The sequence below is a fragment of the Colletotrichum fioriniae genome, assembly GCF_027942845.1.
Source record: "Colletotrichum fioriniae strain IMI 355084 chromosome Unknown scaffold_7, whole genome shotgun sequence".
Lineage (NCBI taxonomy): Eukaryota > Fungi > Ascomycota > Sordariomycetes > Glomerellales > Glomerellaceae > Colletotrichum > Colletotrichum fioriniae.
Window position 1 is genome coordinate 2,540,076 of NW_027076843.1, and position 20,142 is coordinate 2,560,217.

At 52.8% G+C, this 20,142-nt stretch overlaps 3 protein-coding genes across 3 annotated transcripts; 1 reads left to right on the forward strand and 2 right to left on the reverse strand.

The window, feature by feature from the left end:
* Nucleotides 1–2,260: 2,260 nt before the first annotated feature.
* Nucleotides 2,261–4,346, reverse strand: N0V96_006818 (uncharacterized protein; the record flags this gene model as incomplete). The annotated part of the gene is made up of 4 exons (XM_053196382.2): nucleotides 2,261–3,217; nucleotides 3,272–3,541; nucleotides 3,621–4,243; nucleotides 4,301–4,346. 4 exons carry the CDS (start codon nucleotides 4,344–4,346, stop codon nucleotides 2,261–2,263), a joined length of 1,896 nt encoding a protein of 631 aa, XP_053046245.2.
* A 7,376-nt stretch (nucleotides 4,347–11,722) lies between these two features.
* On the forward strand, nucleotides 11,723–12,492 carry N0V96_006819 (uncharacterized protein; the record flags this gene model as incomplete). The annotated part of the gene is made up of 2 exons (XM_065757834.1): nucleotides 11,723–11,731; nucleotides 11,785–12,492. 2 exons carry the CDS (start codon nucleotides 11,723–11,725, stop codon nucleotides 12,490–12,492), a joined length of 717 nt encoding a protein of 238 aa, XP_065613751.1.
* Nucleotides 12,493–13,244: 752 nt separating this feature from the next.
* On the reverse strand, nucleotides 13,245–14,093 carry N0V96_006820 (uncharacterized protein; the record flags this gene model as incomplete). Its single annotated transcript, XM_065757835.1, has 2 exons — nucleotides 13,245–13,719; nucleotides 13,846–14,093. The coding sequence occupies 2 exons, from the start codon at nucleotides 14,091–14,093 to the stop codon at nucleotides 13,245–13,247; spliced, it is 723 nt and encodes a 240-aa protein (XP_065613752.1).
* Nucleotides 14,094–20,142: the final 6,049 nt, after the last annotated feature.

Below are 20,142 nucleotides of genomic sequence, written 5' to 3' on the forward strand. Positions count from 1 at the left end.
GATGATGATTGTTTGTTGGTCTGGGCTGAATGACCAAGCACCCGGGGGCACCGCGGATGGCGAGCTGGATTCCGAAGTGGATTCCCAACTGGACTCAGTATCCTCAGACTCGGACTCGGCTTCTGAGTTATAGTTGCAGAGATGAAAGCTCGAGAATGGTTGGGAGCACTTTCTCGTGGAGACGCTTCCGATAGCAGTATGATTACCCTGGATTCTTTGGGCTGGCTTGGGAACTGGACCACTCGGGCCAAAAAGATTGGTTCTTCCCTCTTGCCGGATAACGAGATCCTTCAATCTGCGGCGGCGTACTCGATAGGCGGCGACGTGAGAAGCTGGGGATGGCTTGTGTAAAGTAGGTTGGTGCCGAAGATTCGCGACGATATCAAAAGCCTTCGGCGCAGGTCTGAATAGAGTAGTTGCTGGTCTGAGATATGCGGACTGCTGAGATTTGGGGAAGGGTGTCGCTTTGATAGGAGGCTGGCGAATGAAGGGATCCTCCGCAGGGAACCTATTGTACTTTCGGTTCTTTGAGGGGCTCAGTCCTGCGCTGCGCGCTTGAGCACGGAATCGCAACTTCTTGATTTTCGCTGCAGCCGGTGTGAAGAGAGAGAGGCCGGTAGTTCCCGACGATCGCGTGGAAGGGTCGGCTCCGTTCTTCAAAATTCCACGCAAGGGCTTTCGATCTCTGTGAAGCGAATGAACAGTCTTGGCTGAACAAGAAGACTCCCCAGCGTTCTTAAGCGTAGCGTCTGTCAGGTGTTGCGCTTCCTCGGCCTTCTGGTGCGCAGCTTGAGCAATCGGCAACTGCGCGACTGGAACCTGGGTGTGGACGATGTTGGGGATGTGGGTAGTTTGAGTATAGGCGGTCAGTTGCTGAGTAGCATTAGTACCGAAGAGGGAAATGCGGTGATTGAGGCCTGGGTTGGCGAGGGAGTTGACAAGGGGAGTTTGTATGGGGCTGGGTCTGTAAGTTCTGGACTTCTCGATCTCGGGTGATTTTTCTCGGCGATGTCTGAGAGGATTGAAGAAGTCGACTAGTTTTTGAGGGTTCGGGGGGAAGCCTCGGCGACTCGGTATCTGCTGTTGGTCTGGAGCCATGTTGGTTAGCTTGGAAGGTGCGAGGCTTGAAGATGAAGTAGAAAGCATCGTAAAGGTCAACTTTGACCAGGCGCGAAAGAAAGCGGGCGAAATGAAAGGTGCGACGAAGCGAAAAACTTGAATTCCGGGGTGTTTACTGTGCTTCTGAAGCTGCGCGATCAGGAATTGGTGCGAAGGCGCTTGGCTGGATCGGAAGGCGGGTTGTGTCACGATGCTAGAAATCGGTCGTGATGGAAGGTTGAAATCGGTTGCAGGTGGGGGATCGGGGAGGAGTTGGGGGGCTCGAAAGGCGACGCGCTCTTTTTGTTGTGGAAGAAGAAGGTTCACTGCTGTTCATTGAAAAAGATGTTCAATGTAGGTAGCAACGAGAGGTCGAAAAGGCATGCGCGCCTCAAAGGGTTGCACGTTGGAGGAAGGAAGGTGCAGACGGCAGACACGGTGGAGATCGAATTTGAGAATGGAAGTTGCGATGCAGGTGGTGTTTACCTAAGAGACGTAGATTATGTATGTACCTAGGGTACCTTCCCTACGACCAACCTACCAACTTAACCTAGGTCCCCGCTGAGGTAAGATCCCTAAGGTGCCTAAGCTTCATTCTTCTGGCAGCTCTGTTGCCCGCCCCACTAGCTCAAGAGGTGCGCACCCGACGCTTCAAGCAGCGGAAGGAGCCAAACAGCTTCAAAAATCGACATATTTATTTGTTGATAAATAAGGTAGATTCATCGCAAATGGGCTACGGCCTTACTGAGGTAAGGTACCTTCAGGCAGCTTTCGTAGATACGGTCCCTGCTCACCTTACCTTACCTACGCATCTAAGTCCCCTTCTTTTCCGTCTCAAACTGCTTCTACTTATATCCACCGGCATCCGCTGTAACCTCCGCGAAGTAGTGATTTCCGAGTATGTGTTTTGCACTTTCTAATCGATGAAGAGGTAGTATGAATTTCTTTCTCATGATCAAATAATTTTGCAGGCGGTGCTATGATGTCTATCCATCCTGAAAGGTGAAATCGGAATAGTCTACCCTCCCTTGCAGAATCAAACTCATGTTTCGCTCCAGTACGCCAGTAAGTAGTAGCCCAAGTCAGTACATGTACACCAACTTCTCTGAAAGCCTCTCCCGAAGCACCGCCACACACTCTTGTCCTCCCTTACTCGAGTGCATCACAGTTGGGCTAGCGTCTCCCCGAGCTTCTTGGTGCAGAATGTTCCAAAATACTCGTTCAACGCATCAACCGTACCGCTGCCTTCCACCAGCTTCGCAACCATACCGACGTAACCATCAGGACGCACAACAACGACGCCACCCTTTTCCTCATCAAGTCCCAGCTTGGCGTGCGCAGCAGCCTTAGCGTTCGGCACGTGGCGGTCCCATCTGTCATCGGCGTATACATGATCGCGGTACCGCCCCAGTACCTCCGGGACATCGCGCGAAATCTCGATGCTGCTTCTCTTTGCCGAAAAGATGGTGCAGAACGAGAAGAACTTGCTGTGAGGGTTGTGCTGCTCGTGATGTGACACGCTGTCCACGTCTTCTCTAACATAGGCGGCGTAGAATGAGCGCTTGTTGTTGAGGTGACCGGCGAAATCTCCGAGGGCCTTGCGAGTGGTTGAAGGCTTTCCAGCAAAGACGAAGATGCGGAAGGAACCGTTGAGCGGGATTTCTTGCTCCAGATGGACAACATTGGCATCGACAACCCTCGTAACGTCGGAGTTCATGAACAGGCGGCCAGTGCGGAGCTTCGTACCCTCGGGATGGATCAAAGATGATTTTGCCCGGTGCGATTCGGACCAATTCAACACGTTTGGCTTGTAGGCCACGCCATAACCGCTCGTGAACTCACAAGACTCCTTGAAAGTTTTGATGAAAGCGTTTTCGGACTGCTCCTTGCCGGCGTTCTCGGTAGCCGCCTGAGCTTCGCTTGCGGCATCGGGTCGTTGAGAGAACAGCTTAGCGTACCTGTTGTCGAAGTCGAGCAGCGTCTCAGCCACGTCTCTTCTCTCAGTCTCGTAGGTCTTGAGAATATCGCGCTGTGCGAACCCAGCCTCGACGGCGTGGATCTTCCAGGCTAGGTTTTGGGCGTCAAGGAACGCAGTGTTCATGCCTTGGCCGGCTTTGGGCTGATGCTCTAGTTAGTAAAGAAGCTTGTTTCCGGTCTTGTGTGTATCACATACGCTGTGGGTATGGCAAGCATCGCCTCCAAGGAACACCCGCTGATCAAGGGTATAGCGGTCCGAAATTCCTTGCCCGATAGGGTACACTGAATACCACTCCGTTCTCTCCCATTCAATGGAGTACGGCTGAAGAATCCGCTGAGCCGACTCCTGCACTTCTTGCTCGGTCGCCGTCTTGCGTGGGTCGAAGTCCGGATCCGTCGAAGATGCAATCTGAATGTATAGACGGACCATGTTGTCCTCTCGGGGAATGACCATGATGGAACCGTGCTTACTATGGATTGTGCATTTCATCTACTCCGAAATCAATATGAGACGCAACAGAATCAACCTCAGCAAGTCTGCTTACCTTGATATCGGGGAAGTCGGTCTTGACAACGCCATCCATGACACCCCATACGTAAGAAATGGGATCCTTGTGCTTGATGCCAATCTGTAATTGATTCCTAATAAAGGAACGAGCACCCTCGCCGCCAAAGAGATATTTGGCACGCAACGTTTCCTGGGCGGTCCCATCGACATGCTCAAGCTTAACCTCAACAGGGTACTCAGGATTTTCGGCCTCGTTGGATGAAAATCCTGTAATGGTCCAGGGTCTCTGAACCTGCACGCCGTTCTTCTCCAGGTCGCCCAGGAAAACGCGCTCGATATGGCCTTGGTGCAAGAGAGTCGTGAAGGGGTATCTGGCATCGATGAACTCCGGGCAACTCGCCCAGGTCCCAGTTCTGGCGATCCCGTTGCCCGATTTGGGCGGGTCCCAAAAAGCGACCTCGTAGACTCTGGCAGGCTTGTGGGCCATGATAGCCGACTTGAGGCCCATGTTACGGAGAAGGTCGAGAGAACGTGGTTGAATGCCGTCAGCTCTTCCAGTTGGTGTAGGTTCGGCTCGGTTGTCAATGTGCTTGATTCTATATCCCCACCTGGCTAGAATGGTTGACAGCATCAGGCCCACAGGCCCAGCACCTACGATGACTTTGGGAGGATATGTTAGCGTATAACTCAACGCGAATTCAGGTGGCAGGGACTTACCGATATCATAGTAGGTGCCTGGCTGGCGATCGGGTTGCGTCTCCATCGTACAAATAGGAAAGTATAGACTTTGGTCGAATCGGATTGGTAGAAGCAAGTCTATGAGAGCGGATGAGCAGCTCGGGGCTTCCAAATTTCAGTAAATAGAGGGGAATGTTGCGCCCAGAAGTCAGAGAAGGATGATGTCGTCTAGAGGAAAGTCTTTGGGGTAAGGGGAAAAGGCGGCGGGTTGGCGTTATATATAGAAGAAGACCGATTGGCGGGAAGATGTCAATCGGGGCATGGATGAAATAGACGGCGGGGAGATATCCGTGGACCACTGGACAGTGAGACCGATCCGAAGGGAACCAAGAGGCCGGCATCGACATCGGGAAGCAGATTGGGGACGGCAACGTAGGCCGGGAACTCCAAATCCCCACACTAAGGTGCCACTTGGGTGGCCTTTAGCAACCAGAGTCACGGATGTGGCCATGTGCGCCTCAAGCTGCCCACCAAAAGGGCCTCGAGTCTAGCCAATCAGGCGGTTATGGGAATAGGACGGCCATGTCATCCGTACAAGCCTGCATGCTTGACCCGTAGGCGTGGCAGGCACGTCATGGAGACACTTCCGAGGGGAGCCGGGAGGCTTTGCTGAGTGAGGCGCTCTCGCCGCTGAGTGAAGCTTTCACCTACTGATTTGGCCGGCTGGGCATCCCTGCTTGGGGGAGCTCAGACTCGATAAAAGAGACTCGGGTAGTCAAGTCGGCAAGTTGTCTGTGGGGTGGTTCAGATTGGTTCTTTTGGCTGTTGTACCTTTTCCTCAGCAACTTCCGCGATAAAGGGCCAAAAAGGCAGTTGGAGACGGCATCTGGGAGGTGGTCGGTACATGTTTCGGGACAGCTAAGCTTAGCTCATAACCCCACTTGCCCGACAGAACCCAATCATAGTCTAGCTCTTTCCAAGGATGGCTGTCTTGAGACTTGGGGTCCTCGGAAGTTGGAGAAGGCAAAGTGCGGGGAAAAGACGGTGCAGCTGCACCCCGAGGGCACTTGCCGCTGGCACCGACCGAACCGAAATGTCAATCGCAATGGACCTAGTGGACTGTGGAACGAAGAAGGAATGAACGACAGGGTAGGAGTTGACTCAATTTAGGTTACCTTGAGCACCTTGACTTTAGGTACCTACCTTACTCCGCGTGTCCGCTCAACTCCACCGTACTCAACTGCGTACAAATCAAATGACATTATTTTTGTCGCGGTGTGGTAATGCAAGGCGCTGTAGGATAGCACACGTGACTGCGGCTGATGTGTCCAGTTGGAAGGCGTCACGATGGTGACGAGGAATTGAGGTAAGGTAAGTGCACAGCTCTGTACCTTATGGACTACTTATCTACTCAGTCAAGGGAGCCCATGCACTACGGATCGAATTCGCAATGAGTTACAATACCTTACCTTACTTCCTCGTCACCAGCTAATAGAGCTTGGAATCGCAAGAACGTTCATGTTGGAGCCCCGCAGTCGCGTAGGATACAAAGTTTGGACGGAAGCTGTCCGAAGAAGCCCCTGCCTAAGTAGACACCATCAAGCCCTTCAGAATGTGTCGTTCTGCATTGTCAACGGCCCTCCTACCACCACAAACATGTCGACTCACCAAACGAAATCCCCAGTCATGAACATACGCATGGACATAAGAGCGTTGCAGATTCTGCATCGTGTCATGGTTGGTGGTTCTACATGCTCCATGCGCTAGCCATCTATTCCGAGACGGGATCAACCTAGCACGAGGCTAGGCCTAGACGCCTGCTCTGCATTTGATTGCAATCAGCATGTCCTCACGACGTTAGAGAGAAACGGTTTGCCCCTATGGCAGTATTTTATCTCAGCATTGGGACTGAGACTAACCCGTACTGCTTGTGCGAGCCTACCTTATCTTGCAAAGGCGCAAGTTCGCCGTATGCCGTCTTCTTGCTCAGCGGAATGGCCTAGGTGTCACACCGTCATTCAGTTCGAGAGTGCGGGAGCTCCGAAAGCTTGATATCCGATAGGCAAGCTACAAGGATTTCTTTTTCTTGGATAGTATCGACATTTTGTGTCTGAATCTGGCGACCTCAAGACTTGTAATCCCCACCCCCCAAAAAAAAACGATCAGCACTATCAGTACCGCTGGATCTCACAGGCTTACCGTTGATTTGACTGAGAAGGGAGAAGGGTTCTTTCACTTGCTTCAAGTGAGGGCACTGTGGCTGAAGGAGAGCAATGTTTGGCTTAGCCAGCAACAGGCATGCTGAGAGAGCACCGCATGAGTTACAATCTGGGGGATCAGGTTTATGAGTCGCACGATTGGTCGAGTGGCCTGCCACATCAAGAGCAAAAGCTTGCTCTACCATTAAGATGCATTGGAGTAAGGTATTCGATGCTATTGAATATTAAACCCGGGTCGGGTTAGATGGCTTCCTACCCGGGTGAACCTTCCATTCCAGTGTATCGCCTGCGATTTGGGAACAGAGGGCGAAACACTTGCGCCTTCCAACCTCGAAACGAATGTGTACTTTGCTTAACTGCCTACCTTACGTACTTGCCTAACGATAACAATCACACTTGCCTTTTCTTTAATCTCTACGTTGGCCTGATCTCCACGTCTTCGTCTGCGAAGGTAGTGGAGGATCTCACATGTCTTTCCCTATAGCTTGCCTCCTTTTGTTTTCTTTCCCAAGCCTTGCCAAGAGCCCAATAATCTACATCACTGCAGCCCCGACAATACGGTCGATTTGCTACGACGGCGACGAGAACGTCTTCCCACGCGCAGCTGTATGCCGCTATGGCATAGAGCAAGTAGTAGACAAAGCCGCATCCCGCTCTGACAAATACCCCACAACGAGACGCACACCACCGTGTCTTAGCCGTCTGACCACTGCCGACCTTTCATTCTAGCTACTTCAGAGAAGCCCGGAGCAATGCGGAACCGGTTAAGCCTTCAAGCTTGGGTTGAGTCTATTCAAACAGCTGCACAGGCCGATGATGAGGAATGGTGGCGAAGGCTTGCCGAGATGGATAACGAGTTTGCCCAGGACACTCTGTCGCGAAACGGGTATGATGAAGGGAGTAGGTTGCCTCTGGTTAGTCTAGTATGCTGGATGTTTACTGAGGTATACGCAGAGTGTCGCAACGTCCTCGTAAGATACTGTGCACACATACCCCGGAACTATCAATACCGGGACGGTGTTCAACTTGTGAGTCAGGCACTCTTCGCTTTACTCTGCCAATACTGATACCTAGCTCACGCTTTCTATAACAGGTGTTTCTGGTTCTGCGCGAGCATCTCGGAGACGAAAATCTGGATCTAGCTGGTGGTGTGCTATACGAGTTGATCGAAATTGACTGCCAATATTCTGACGACCAAGGTGCTGAATTCCAACGTTGGAAGCATGATCATCTCAATCGACATGTAAGCTGGCAGCACAAATACACTGCCATCCGCATTTACTAACGCCAACAACGTAGTCCGACCTTGAGTTGCCCCATATACCTCATATGAGTACGATCACCTCGTCCATACGGCCCACAGTTAGTCTTGTGCGGTGGCGCCAGCAGCATCCGCATCGATATCCTACCAGACTTTCAGACTATTACCCGTCGACCAGGGTAAGCTCGAATGAGCCCAGTTGTATACGCAGTCGCAAAGCTTGGATGATTGACCATACTATGTACGTTTCCACCCGTGAGGGTGGCACCTGTGCTTTTCGCAGTCCCAACCCTACAGAGCTGCATGAAATGCAATGGCAGCTTGGCACCAGGAGGGCTGGCAGGTTTATCAAAGAAGAAGAAGTTATCCTGGCTACTTCGATTCACCAAGGGGCGGAGACGAAAGTCTTGAACGACAGTCCCGACGACGATGATATCCCTGTGGACAGATTAGACATCAGAAAATCTCTGTCTCTCCTCCGTGCGCTCAGAAAGAAAAGAGACACTTCGACGTCTCCAGATGCCGGAGGACCGCCACCTAGGAGCAAACGCCTCAGCTGGTTCACGAATATGTTTGGACTAGAGACCGTTCTCTCCTTTAGAGAATCTCATGATCCGAAGCCTGTACCGCTGCCCGAAGGCTGCGTGGCGCCGCATGCCATTTTCGCTAGGAAATTTTCCTTGATAGCCGACAGTCAGCCTCTGCCGTTGTCGATGTCTCACGAGATGATGCCAACAGCGGATATCAAAGCCAGAAAATTGCTGGCGGATGCTGCCGTACAGGGGTTGATGGGCACTTCCTAGGAGTTTCGTGGCCCATTCACGCCTCAACTTGGCTTTGATGGTGGACTAGACTATTGGTGGGCCTTTGTTGACCATGCTGCTGCGCCATCCCGCGCAAACCGACTCCTATCTCACGAGACAGCTGCCGGTTCTCGTAGGCAAAGCGATGTGACTTCCCTCAAGCAAACCAGAACACCAAAATGCCAACGCGGTCATGACTGGTTCGGACTTGATATCGCTACTCCAGAGTCCGATATTCAAAGACAGAGTCCCCATGCGCGGAGCAGCGGCGTCGATAGGTCACCAGGCATGGGTTATGGCGACTCCATGAAGCGTGACTGCAAATACCATCCTCTCTCTAGCAGTAATTGGTTCGGCCTGGATGGTACCGCAGACGACGATGTTGGCGTGAACCCGTCATACCAAGATCGCGCCCGTTGCAAGAGTGTGGTGCGCACACCATGCGGGGTCGCCGCTAAGAGCGACGGATTACAAGCGCCAACAAATTTTCGTTCGAACTCACAGACCATCCGGTCTCCTGCGCGTCACTTGAGGATATGGCAGGATTCACCCAGGTTCTCCCACGCCGGCGGAGAGCGTGGTGTTCCTGATGATCGATGGCTGGTAGCAGGCAAACCAAGGATACACCCTGTCACCATTGTCGAGATCGAGACCCACAAACTGCGGCTTGCTCCATCAGTTGACCAACTTCGCGGCCCAACTGTTCCAGCTAAACTTGCGGTTCTATCCAAAATCTGTAGCCCTCCCGGTCATGACGGAGGCCGAAAAACTGCCAGGGAAGATATGCTTGGGAAAGCTCGAGAGCTGACCATCACGAAGCAACAGCCCGTCCTTCGTGACGTCGGACGGGGTTCTCGCTCCAGCGGGATGGCCTCAAGCGATCGATCGGAGAAGCTTTCTCGCTCCAGGACGTCGTCAAAACCAACTTTGTCTGAAGGGCAGGATGCCATTAAATCTAGTAGGTGTTTCCTGATATTCATAGGCTCGGTTGAGATCTTCGCAACTAACACGCGTCGCTCAAGCGCGGCACCAACCGTCGCTTTCGGCCTTCTACGCCTATGTTGAGTATGACGGTTCTCCCTCGGGCTCAAATAATGGCTCGCAAGTAGATGTTGGTGTTGTCCCGGGATCTCAGGCATCCTACAGCGATTATCAAGCGGGTTATGTACGGGCAGGGCAAGGCAAGATGCGATCATCTCTAAGCCTAGAAGAGGTCGCTGCCTCTGAGCTATTGGCGCGTCTCGGCACACAGCCACTGGAGCATTCTCTTCAACGTAGGTCTTTTGCGAGATGCGTGAGAAGATATGACTAATGCAAAGTAGCTGGCGGTGCGAGGAACCAGTCATTATCCTCGATGGAGCACAAGTCGGAGCCAAAAACTGATGATGTCTCGTTATCGGAAGACTCTAATGGGCCGCACTCCTCCCCAATGCTAGAAGGTAGATAACCCGTTGGAGTGAGCGGCCTTGGGCTACCATTCCTACGTTCCTGGCTGTCCTTGATCTCTTGTCGTTGGCCATCGTCATCCTTGATCCCGCTGGACCAGATAGTAGCTAAGTTGTGTATTCCAATCGAATAGACCAGCGCCCCGCCTTGGATCCGGCCGCACATTCAGTTGACCTGGAAGCCATTTTTCCACAAAGAGGTATGTAAACAAACACGCTTGCTTCATATTCCGGCAGGTTGCCACGCGAAATCCACTTCCACTTCTCCCAACGCTATTTTCTCCTCCTTTTTGGTTCTCACCAATGCGCTGAAAGCTGATTTTCTTCGTCTCAGACCCTTCATCTTTTCGCAGTCGGATCGAGGCTTGGATTTCAGAGCTTCGGACAAGTCAATTTGAAGACCCTGAGCTTGTCGGCCCATTTCCTCGGCTTGCCCTTCAAAGATCTCGCTCTTTGCTCCTGCCAATCGATCGACGTGCGGGACCTGACTTCCGCGAGGACTCATTCCGCTCAAGGGTTGGGAACCTCATCGAAACCAAACGCCAACGGAAATCCCGCTCTGTTGGCTCTCGAATCTCTGATCGGCGCCATACTCGAGAAACAACGTCAACGACATCGACTGATCTTCCCATCATGACACAGGACTCAGAGATGCCGGGAGGAAAAGGTCGAGTTGCGGTACCCTCCGCAATCAAGGGTAGCTTCATTCCGGTCTCGCCCAAGAAGCATCGATCACCGTCACCTCAGAAGCAAAAGCCGAACAAGTCAGTGCAAATCAATCTGAATTTGACTGAAAACCAGATGGACAGGTTGACCAACGTGTGAGTATTCCCTCCCAGGGGATGCAGACTTGAATCCGCAATTGACAAGCGACAAGGTTCAATAGTACAAGCGAGTCGCCATCTCGCCGTGGACGAGTGGACAACTTCAGTCGACCTAGGTCACCCGAGCGACGTATTGACGTCGCTGAAGCTCTCGCTGAACCCCAATCTTTGCCTCGGGGTCATGGAAACCCTCACCATCAAAAGTCTGCCAACAAAGCCAAATCCCACCACAGGCCTCTTGGGGAGGGCCACGAAAGCGACTCCACTACTTTCTCGGAGTTGATGCCGAGCTCACCTCCCAAGGGACACAGGGCCAAGGGCTCTCTGACATCAAGTCTCGCCGAGCGTCGCCAGCAACATACACCTAAACCTGTCAACGTTCAAGACAGTCGTCAGTATGGGTCTATCGTGGAGAATGCTGGCGGCATGCCCTCTGTCCGTCCGCCTATGACCCCTGATAGCCCTTCTTCTGCAGGAACTGTCCAAGCAGAGTCATCCTCTATCTACTCTCAGAGTGAAGGCCATCCGAGCCCTCTCCGGATTCAGAGAGACGACATCCCGCGACACATTAAGCATGTGTTAGAGTCGTACAGCGGCTGGAAAGATACAAAGGCCCCCGCGCTCGTTTCCGATACGAGCGGTCGCGGAGGGAGTGCTCAAGGCCGTGGCCTGCCCAAAGGTAGATTGGAAGCTCTCAAACAACCAGTCATGGACGCAAGTGACATATACTCTCCTCTACGGCCCTACTTCGCCTATAAGGAACTTCCCGTACAGAGAATTGCGGGTAAGACCCTGATTGGCGAGCAAGGATGGCTTGAGCGACCCGACAACACTCCCGACCGCAAGAGAAAGGATGGGTCTCCAAAGAAGCCCGGACTTCTTGACTACCTCAAGAAGATTGCCAAGGAAATGGTAGAAGTCCCTGCGCTTCAGCGTCCGTATCTCGAGTCATCTAGCTAACCAACTGACAGACTGAAAGCAAGACTACTTGGAAGCCTAGGGATATTGAGAGAGAGACGAAAGTCCAGAGAGTCACGATCTCTCTCGACCCCCGTGAGCAGAGTCTTCTTTACTGCGAGCTTGAGTTCCATATCAGTAACGCACTGCATGCTTACATCACGAACGAGCTGAACCATGGCCGTCTGAATCCTGACAAACTCAAGAAAATCGCCGATGGATGGACGCAGAAGGGCCGTCCAAGAGTCGTGGGATTTCGCTACGACCTTGAAACCCAACTCGATCTCGTCCATCTACACATTGACGAGTTCCGGTTCTTTGGCCGCCGTCAAGGCAACCCGATTGAGATCGCTGGTCTGCTTCACGCGATGAAAATCAACGCACGATCTTTGCGCATTCGTACTTACTGTCAGCCTGATTCCGTCATTGCTAAGCAACTCGTTGACTCGCAATCGCTCTGCAACACTATTGGATGCTCAGAGGCGCAGCAGATAGCCATTGCTGAGATAGCCCAGTTCTTCAAGGTCATTGTGGAGAGGGAACGGGCTTACCGAGCCAAGCTAGATCGCGATAACTCTGCGCATACGCTGCCGCATGGCCAGGGTGATCGTCAGTGGGTACCTTCCAGGGAGCTGATTGAGGGCGCGGATCCCTACGGTGGGCTTCACTTGATCCCCGACGGTTATGATGTTGGTAAGGAAACCCTTCGGTACAACAACTGAGCCGTCACAGTCTGGCTCTTTTCGGTGCTGCAGAGCTAACAACAACTGAAATGGGGTTGACAACGTCTACGAGATATCAAAGGTGCGGTTGACGGGTAAACGTTGCACGGTATGGGACGGAAGGGAGATGGATGCAAATCAGTTGGTCTTGGGGCTATGCGCCTTACTTATTGTCTGCCGTTTGAGCTTGGCTTGCTTCAGCCAGCCGTTGCTTTGCTCTTGCTGCTTGATGCCACATGTGATACGCATTACGAACTCGCCACTACTTCTGTGGCAGTTGATGAGGATGAGGATATATGGCACGGGTTCTGTAGACCAAAACACATAATTGTGGCAAAGCTTTTGTTGAGACATTCGCAAAGAGAATGTATAACATGTGATATATCTGGCCTTGCTCCATGGAGTAGATTTCTCGAGGAAACCCCTCTGCTAAGAAGCTAGGGCCAAAGGACCGGCTGAGTCAGAGAAGAAATGAGAGCAGGTATAGGCTTGGTTCTTTCTATGGGCAAGCGAGAAGACACGCCCTGCGAATACATATCTAAGAAGAAGGGTAGGGATCGCCAACAAGGCAGATAAGATGTATCCACCTTATTGCAAACACAGCAAAGCAACCAAAGGTCCGGGGATCCGTCTGTCAGAAAGTATCCGGACATCAACCCATTATCAACGCAAGGAAAGAACTCGTTAGTCGTCAGGTCATAAAACGGGCTTCATTTACAACCAAGCCGGCGGTGAAGCTTGTCCCAGCAATCTCAATTCCTGTACGAATAGCGCTCTTCGCTCCGCAGTCTTCCGCCACGACGATCTTGATACCCATAGTCGGGGTATCCATCATTCCACTCGTCTCGATGCCGGTTGCGCAGGCGCCCTCTGCCATGATCCACATCGTGGTCTCTTCCCCTTCCCCACTTCCTCTCCCAAGCCAGCTGCTGCTCTCTGTCCCTTTCGCGAGCAACCTCGAAGCGTCTCTCGATGGCGTTGGCGCCAAGACCGCCTACGAGGGCCCCGACGACGGTAGATATCACCCGCGCCTTCTCCGCCTCGCGGGGCGAGCGCGGGCGGTATGTGCCATTTTCCATTTCCTTGCGAGTCCGCGATCGAACGGTGGCATCGGAGACTTCGCGCGCTGCCAGGCCGCCGACGACGGCGCCTAGTAGGCCTACGCCAATGCCGGAGGATGACTGGGTGAAAGTGTGGTCGACCGCGTGACGGGCTTTGCCGATGGGGCTTCGTGGGCGTGAACGCGAGCGTGGTCTGCCTACTGCATATGCTTGAGGTGGGAGGGAGCGTGGGCGATAGTGGCTTTGGGGCGGGAGTTGTAAGGCATTTGAATCATTGGGGGAGAGTGGTGACTCGGGAGGGTAGTATGGATGGACTGGAGGAGGAGGAGCGTCGACGGGGATGGCACCCGAGATGTAAGGGCCGCTGGCGATCGGGACGGGGCCTCGGTCCGGATAGACTACCTGGATGGGACCGGCGCCGCCGCCGGAGTAGTACTCAGGGGAGTACTCCCTCGCGACAGGAGGTAGGTCATCGCGACGATGATGGCTTGGGCTGCGGGGGCGGTCCTCCCGGATCTCGTGCTCGTAGTACCTAGACATGACTATGCCAAGGGGCGTGCGAGTGTTTGGACTTGTTGAAGGGATATCGGCGCGCTTGCGGTGGAATCAGCAGTTTTTGAAACCAGTCGATCGAGCCGTCAAGAAGAGTTATTCAGCTTGGAAAGGATCTATTGAACTCGGTGGTACAGAGTCTACGCGAGGCTGGCGGCACTGATGTAAGATGGACTCCGGCTGCAAGAGACACAGGGAGTGATGACAGGGAATCTCTATACGATTGATAGTCAGGAGTTCGCTGCAATCGCGAGTCGACGCGGAGTGCAAATTCGTACAAGCACAACAGCAGCGGCCGTAGATGTAAAGACTCGCTTCTTCCGTGGCGATGCCGAGAAAGGGATTTCGAAATGAGCGAGAGAAAATAGCTGAGCTTAGCTCCGGGCAAACAAATCTTCAGGCTGTGTAAGCTCAGTCTGATGACTACCTAGGTCAAAGAGTCCGGAACTTACAAGAAGGCCGCGGGATTAAGGTAGAAAGGGTCGAGATTACGGCGTTTGGGTGAAGTACCGTGCCTATATGCGGTTGTAACACGGCAGATGGTTTGCTGCACCGGCGCCACACTCAAGGGCGGCTGGGGGGATGGGAGTACCTACCTTATCTAGGTACGTCGCTGACCAACATAACCCTCTAGAACCTATGAAAGATCGGAGATCCTCGACCCTTTTGGTTTGCTTTCTATGAGAAACGGGCGGGGTACACACCCCGTTTCTCTTGTAGATTACCGTCAGGATAAAGGTAACGCGGTCCGATCTCGTTCCCCTACCTTTTTCGGTATGTGTCAAGTGCAGGGTTCTTACACGCATATTTCAGAGGTGGGTGATGCGATGATGTCACGCATGATGGATGAGCAGGAAGGGACAAGGACATGACACTTGGTAGGAAATTCCCGAGTTCAAGCAAACATGGAAACTGCCCAAGCATGTGCTACCAACGTACCTAGAGCAACTTGTTACGCAACAAACGCGGAGCATTGTTGACGTGTGATTGTTTAGGTACCTTAGCCTTACCATGTAGTTAGCTTGAATCTCCTGCCCTACTACGAGCCATAAGTGGCATGAATACTAATGTAAGGTAGTGCAAGAACGCAGAGTTGCGGAACTCTTCTCAAACTGCCGTGTTGAGCCTCATCAGCCGTCACTCCACTTGCTACATCGGCGTGATCTTGCTTCTCCACATCCCGAAAAAAGCGGACATGGTAAGCTGAATTCTATCTGTTGGGTTGGTGCTGGGTGTGAGGTGATGCAGTGGCAGGAAGGAAATGGCGACAACCCGGAACAAGAGAGGCGATGTGGAATTGGACAGCTCACCGAAGATGGCCCCACCACCATTGCTAATTAAGGTGGCATGACCATGCAACGGCCCTGCCATTGGCCATCCTCATGCGCGGCCACTCCCTCCGAAGCTTCACATTGGCAAGAAATCAGCAGGCTTTCCACAAGGCACTCACGGCACACCTCACCGACACGCTCAAATCCAGCGAATCTTCGCGGGCGAGCTCAAAGATAGCCCTCAGTGAGCTGAATCACCCCTTTTCCCCAACAAGGATACCTCGGCGAACGAATCCGAAGTCAGCCTTCACAAGCCCCCCGCCCGAGAGTCGGCTCACCGGAGGAAGACAGCCCCGCACACATCGGAGCGGCCCCACAGCGGGTAACCCCTCCGGCCATCACTGCTAGGTAGGTATCGTCGTTCAAGGTGGGTTCATACCAAAACCACTCACCGCCGCCGACCTCAGGCATACCCGCACTTGCTCGACACCGACTCGTGATCGCCCGCATCCCACCCGGTAGTTCGTACCGCTCTGGCTAAATATCGGCTGCATGCTGCTCCACGGTTCGTAGTAGAGGCCCACCACCTCCATTTGAGAAGGTCGTTTATTCTATACTTCCACGAACTTCATTGGATGGCCTCACGCCCTATTCCCAATAGGTCATAGAGGCTGCTCTCAAGCAAATAAGCTGTTCCTCCTTCCACGACAGAACTTCCGGGCTTTTGCCGGCCATTGGGACTGTATATCTGCCCTACGATTATCTAAAAGTCGTGATGTTTCGCGCCCCTCTTCCTATTGTCCAAAAGTCTGTCTTAATCTTAGTTTTGATATCTCGGAGATCGAAATTCTTCAGTTTTCCTCAAGATAAACCTTTGTCTATACACTAGCATTGCGGCATCTCGTCAAACCAGTAAGGGCTCACGATGGATGAGAAGGTTGCGCCGGTACCGGTCCTAGACGGGGAAGAGGACATAAACGCACCCTCGATTACCAATTTTGACGACACTAGAGAGCGTTGGAACGGAACTCGCATCAATACGTATCGATTCTTTGTGACCTGTTGGAGCTTCATCATAATGGGCATGAATGACGCCGCTGTCGGTGTAAGTCTAAGCATTTTTGCGATACTGCAGACCTATCAAGTACTCACGACTGTTCTGTCTACAGGCCCTCATTCCTTATGTAAGTTTACGGAAAACTTCAACTTCCACTGAGTAGCATAAGCCTGACGTCGGGGCTCAGATCGAAACTTACTACAATATCACGTACACCGTCGTCGCCTTACTCTTCCTTTCGCCATTTCTTGGCTACCTGGTGGCAGCCTTATCCAACAACCTCATACACCACAAGCTCGGTCAGCGAGGCGTTGCAGTACTTGGTCCCATCAGTCGCATGATCGGTTACATACCTCTCGTCTCTCACCCGCCTTACCCCGTCCTCCCTGTCGTCTTGCTTTTCGCCGGTTTCGGCAACGGCCTCGAAGACAGCGCCTGGAACGCCTGGGTTGGCAATATGCAGAACGCAAACGAGTTGCTTGGGTTTCTTCACGGTGCATATGGCCTGGGCGCGACCATCGGCCCCCTGGTCGCCTCTGCTATGGTAACTAAGGGCAAGCTGCCGTGGTACTCCTTCTACTACGTCATGATTGGTGTCACCGCGGTGAACTTCGTGGCCGCCATCACGGCGTTCTGGGGCGCAACTGGCAAGATACACAGGGACACCCACCAGTCTTCGACGGGGGAGAAGAGAACGACAACTATGACCGTAGTGCGTCAACCACTCACATGGCTTCTGGCCTTGTTTCTCTTGGGCTATGTTGGAGCAGAAGTCAGCCTGGGTGGGTGGGTTGTTACCTTTATGCTTCGCGTGAGGCACGCCGAACCTTTTCTGGCTGGCGTCACCGTGGTGCTGTTCTGGTAATTACGTTCCTCTCCAAGCTTTGTTTTACTCAAGCAAGAATCCCTACTAACCCTTTCCACCATCAGGCTGGGACTGACGTTAGGCAGAGTCATTTTGGGCTTTATAACGGGGCGCATAGGAGAGAAGCGCGCGATCGCAATCTATCTTGTCACTTCACTCGCGCTCCAACTGCTCTACTGGCTCGTCCCCGATTTTATCGCCTCCGTCATCTTCATCACGTTCCTCGGCTTCTTCCTCGGCCCCCTTTTCCCCGCCGTCATCGTCACCGCGACCAAATTGCTCCCCAACGACTACCATGTGGGAGTGATTGGATTTGCTGCTGCCTTTGGCGGCGGCGGCGCAGCGATCTTCCCTTTTGCCATCGGGGCCATCGCCCAGAGCAAAGGCGTCAAGGTGCTACAGCCAATCATCTTGGCCCTTCTCATCTTTCTCTTAATTTTATGGCTTTGCGTCCCGGGTGGATTCAAGAGAGGCGGGCTCGAGAGGGCAAGGGAAAACAAGGAGGGTCTTGGTAGCGATGCCAAGAGTCTATTTTCGTCGATGAAGCAACTGCTTCGAGGTCGAGGCTAATCCTCCATTGAATGAATATATTCCTCCGCTATGAAGTCCCGATGTTTCTATGCAGATGGCCCCCGAATGGCGAACTACTGCCAGGTACGGAAGTTCGTTGAGGACATAGCTGACTGTGGTGTGAATCCAGAATGACAGGTTATGAGTGATGTTGAAGAGGGGTGATACGGCCCCACTCTATTCGACGGGCCTCTTCTCGCTCTCCGAGAACTCAATCGTCTCCTTGTATTGGATCGGCTCGGGTCGTGATGTTGTTTGCCCTGTGCTATGCTGGTGTAAAAGACCCGGATCGAAGCGGAAGCTGTAGCTTCCAGGAGTCCAGAATGTTCCCATGGCGTAGCATGTTGCGCCACCTCCTACGATTGCGAAATTCGCATCCCCATAGTGCACGACGGAGGAACCCATCAGAAAGGGGCGTATCACGCCGGAGCTGCCTGTGCCATCAAGCCTGGCCACCACACTGACGTCCATTTCCGTTGTTTCGAGAACGATGATGTCGTATAGCGATGGAAGCTGAACACCCTCAATCACTCCGCCAAGCAATATTGTGTACCCAAGCGACTGAATAGCGAAAGAGCCGAGCCTGGCAAGACCGCCGGGCAGTCCTCCGCCTTGGGTAGTCCGTTGCTGGAACGACAGTACAGGCTACAAATAGGTGTTAGCGAATGCGAAAGAAAGGATTCAAAAAGTCGCATTGGCACATACCTCGGGTTCAGCCGTGTTCAGTTTCCAAGTATAAAGTTCCTGGTTGATAACGCTATCCTCAAGGCTGCCCCCGGATAAGAAACCAGTGAAAGCTCGAGATCCCACTTCGCCTACGCAGATAAACGTAGCACTGTACAGTGCAGGTGGCGCAAATTTTACGTGGCACTTTTGCCAACCCTCTGCAGGGTCAAACAGAAAGTACTCGGCTGACGTTTCAAAATGGTTCTTCCTACCGCCAGCGAGGAGGGCAAGAGTCGAAGAACCCAGTCGAGTCACAGAATGCCTGAAAAGGGGAACGGGGAGATCCTTTGTTCGTTCCCAGGCAGAAAGATGCCTTTTGAAAAGCCAGCAGTCTCCGAACGCCGTTGAGGGGGCCGTGCGACCACCCGCGAGAAGAACACCAGCACTGCCCAAGTCCGTAAGGCTATGGCATACTCTTGCAGATGGCACCTTGACGGATGGGATAGAAGCCACTGGCTGGCTAGATATTTGGTACAGGTCCTCGGAATTCATTCTTCCAACGGGCCCCTGTCCGAAGTTGTGAGATATGAATCCACCGCTGTTGGGCTCTCCGACGAGCATTGCGCCGCCGAGCCGGCGGTGACCATGAGCAGACTCGTAGGCGCTCAAAGTCATCGGGCATTGGAAAGACGGAATGTCGGCTTCTCCATGGACCTTGGACACGTGGCCCTGGACTTCAGACTTCGGATTTGTAGCAAGGATGACGAAGTAATGGCTGGCGAAGAGAGCAAACTCCTCCAACTCGTCAAAAGACTCAACCAAATCGAGTGCTCGTCTTTCTGCGGCAGTCATAAACAAATCGTCAGACCAAGCCTCCCAAAGTGTCCAACTCTCAGCTGATGGCCAGCCAAGAGACTGGAATCGCTTCTCCTGGCTGGCCACAGTAGGATAGCGATGGACCGACTTGAGTGGAGCGTTCATCTTGTTGAAGTGCCCAAGCATTGTGTGAGCAAAAGGATGATCGGGCCCATCTGGGAGGATCTGCTCCAGTAGACAGAACTCAGCTACGTGTCTGGTTAGAGTGTATCGTACAAACTGAAGTAACAAACGTACCATTTCCAACAGTAGCTGCCCACTCAATGACTCCATTCGCACCTTTCGTGTCCATGTAAGTAATGGACACTTCGGCCACGAACAAGAATTCGGTGTTTGAGACGTCAAAGAGCGTGTCAAGACAATTCTGCAGGACCGAGAGCTGCTGAAGATTGCATCCCACTTGACAGTACTTCTGGCTTTTGAGGACAATGGGGCAATCATCATTTACCTCCCAAGTTCCCATCAGATCTTGCAGCTGCGGGGTCTCGAGTACTATCTGCCGCTTCTTCTGAATAAGATCTGGGTAGTCGACATCAAGGAAAGTCACATCTCGACAGGCATCGGGATAGCGCACTTGACACTGCCACGGCAGAACGTCGCTGTCGTTGAAGCATTAATCATGCAAAGGCCTCATGAACGTGTAAAGCAACAGGTTGAAGCTCACCTTCCGCAGCCAAGATTCACGACGACCTTCTTCCGGGTTGATGGCTTTTGGAGAAATCGGCGAACTAG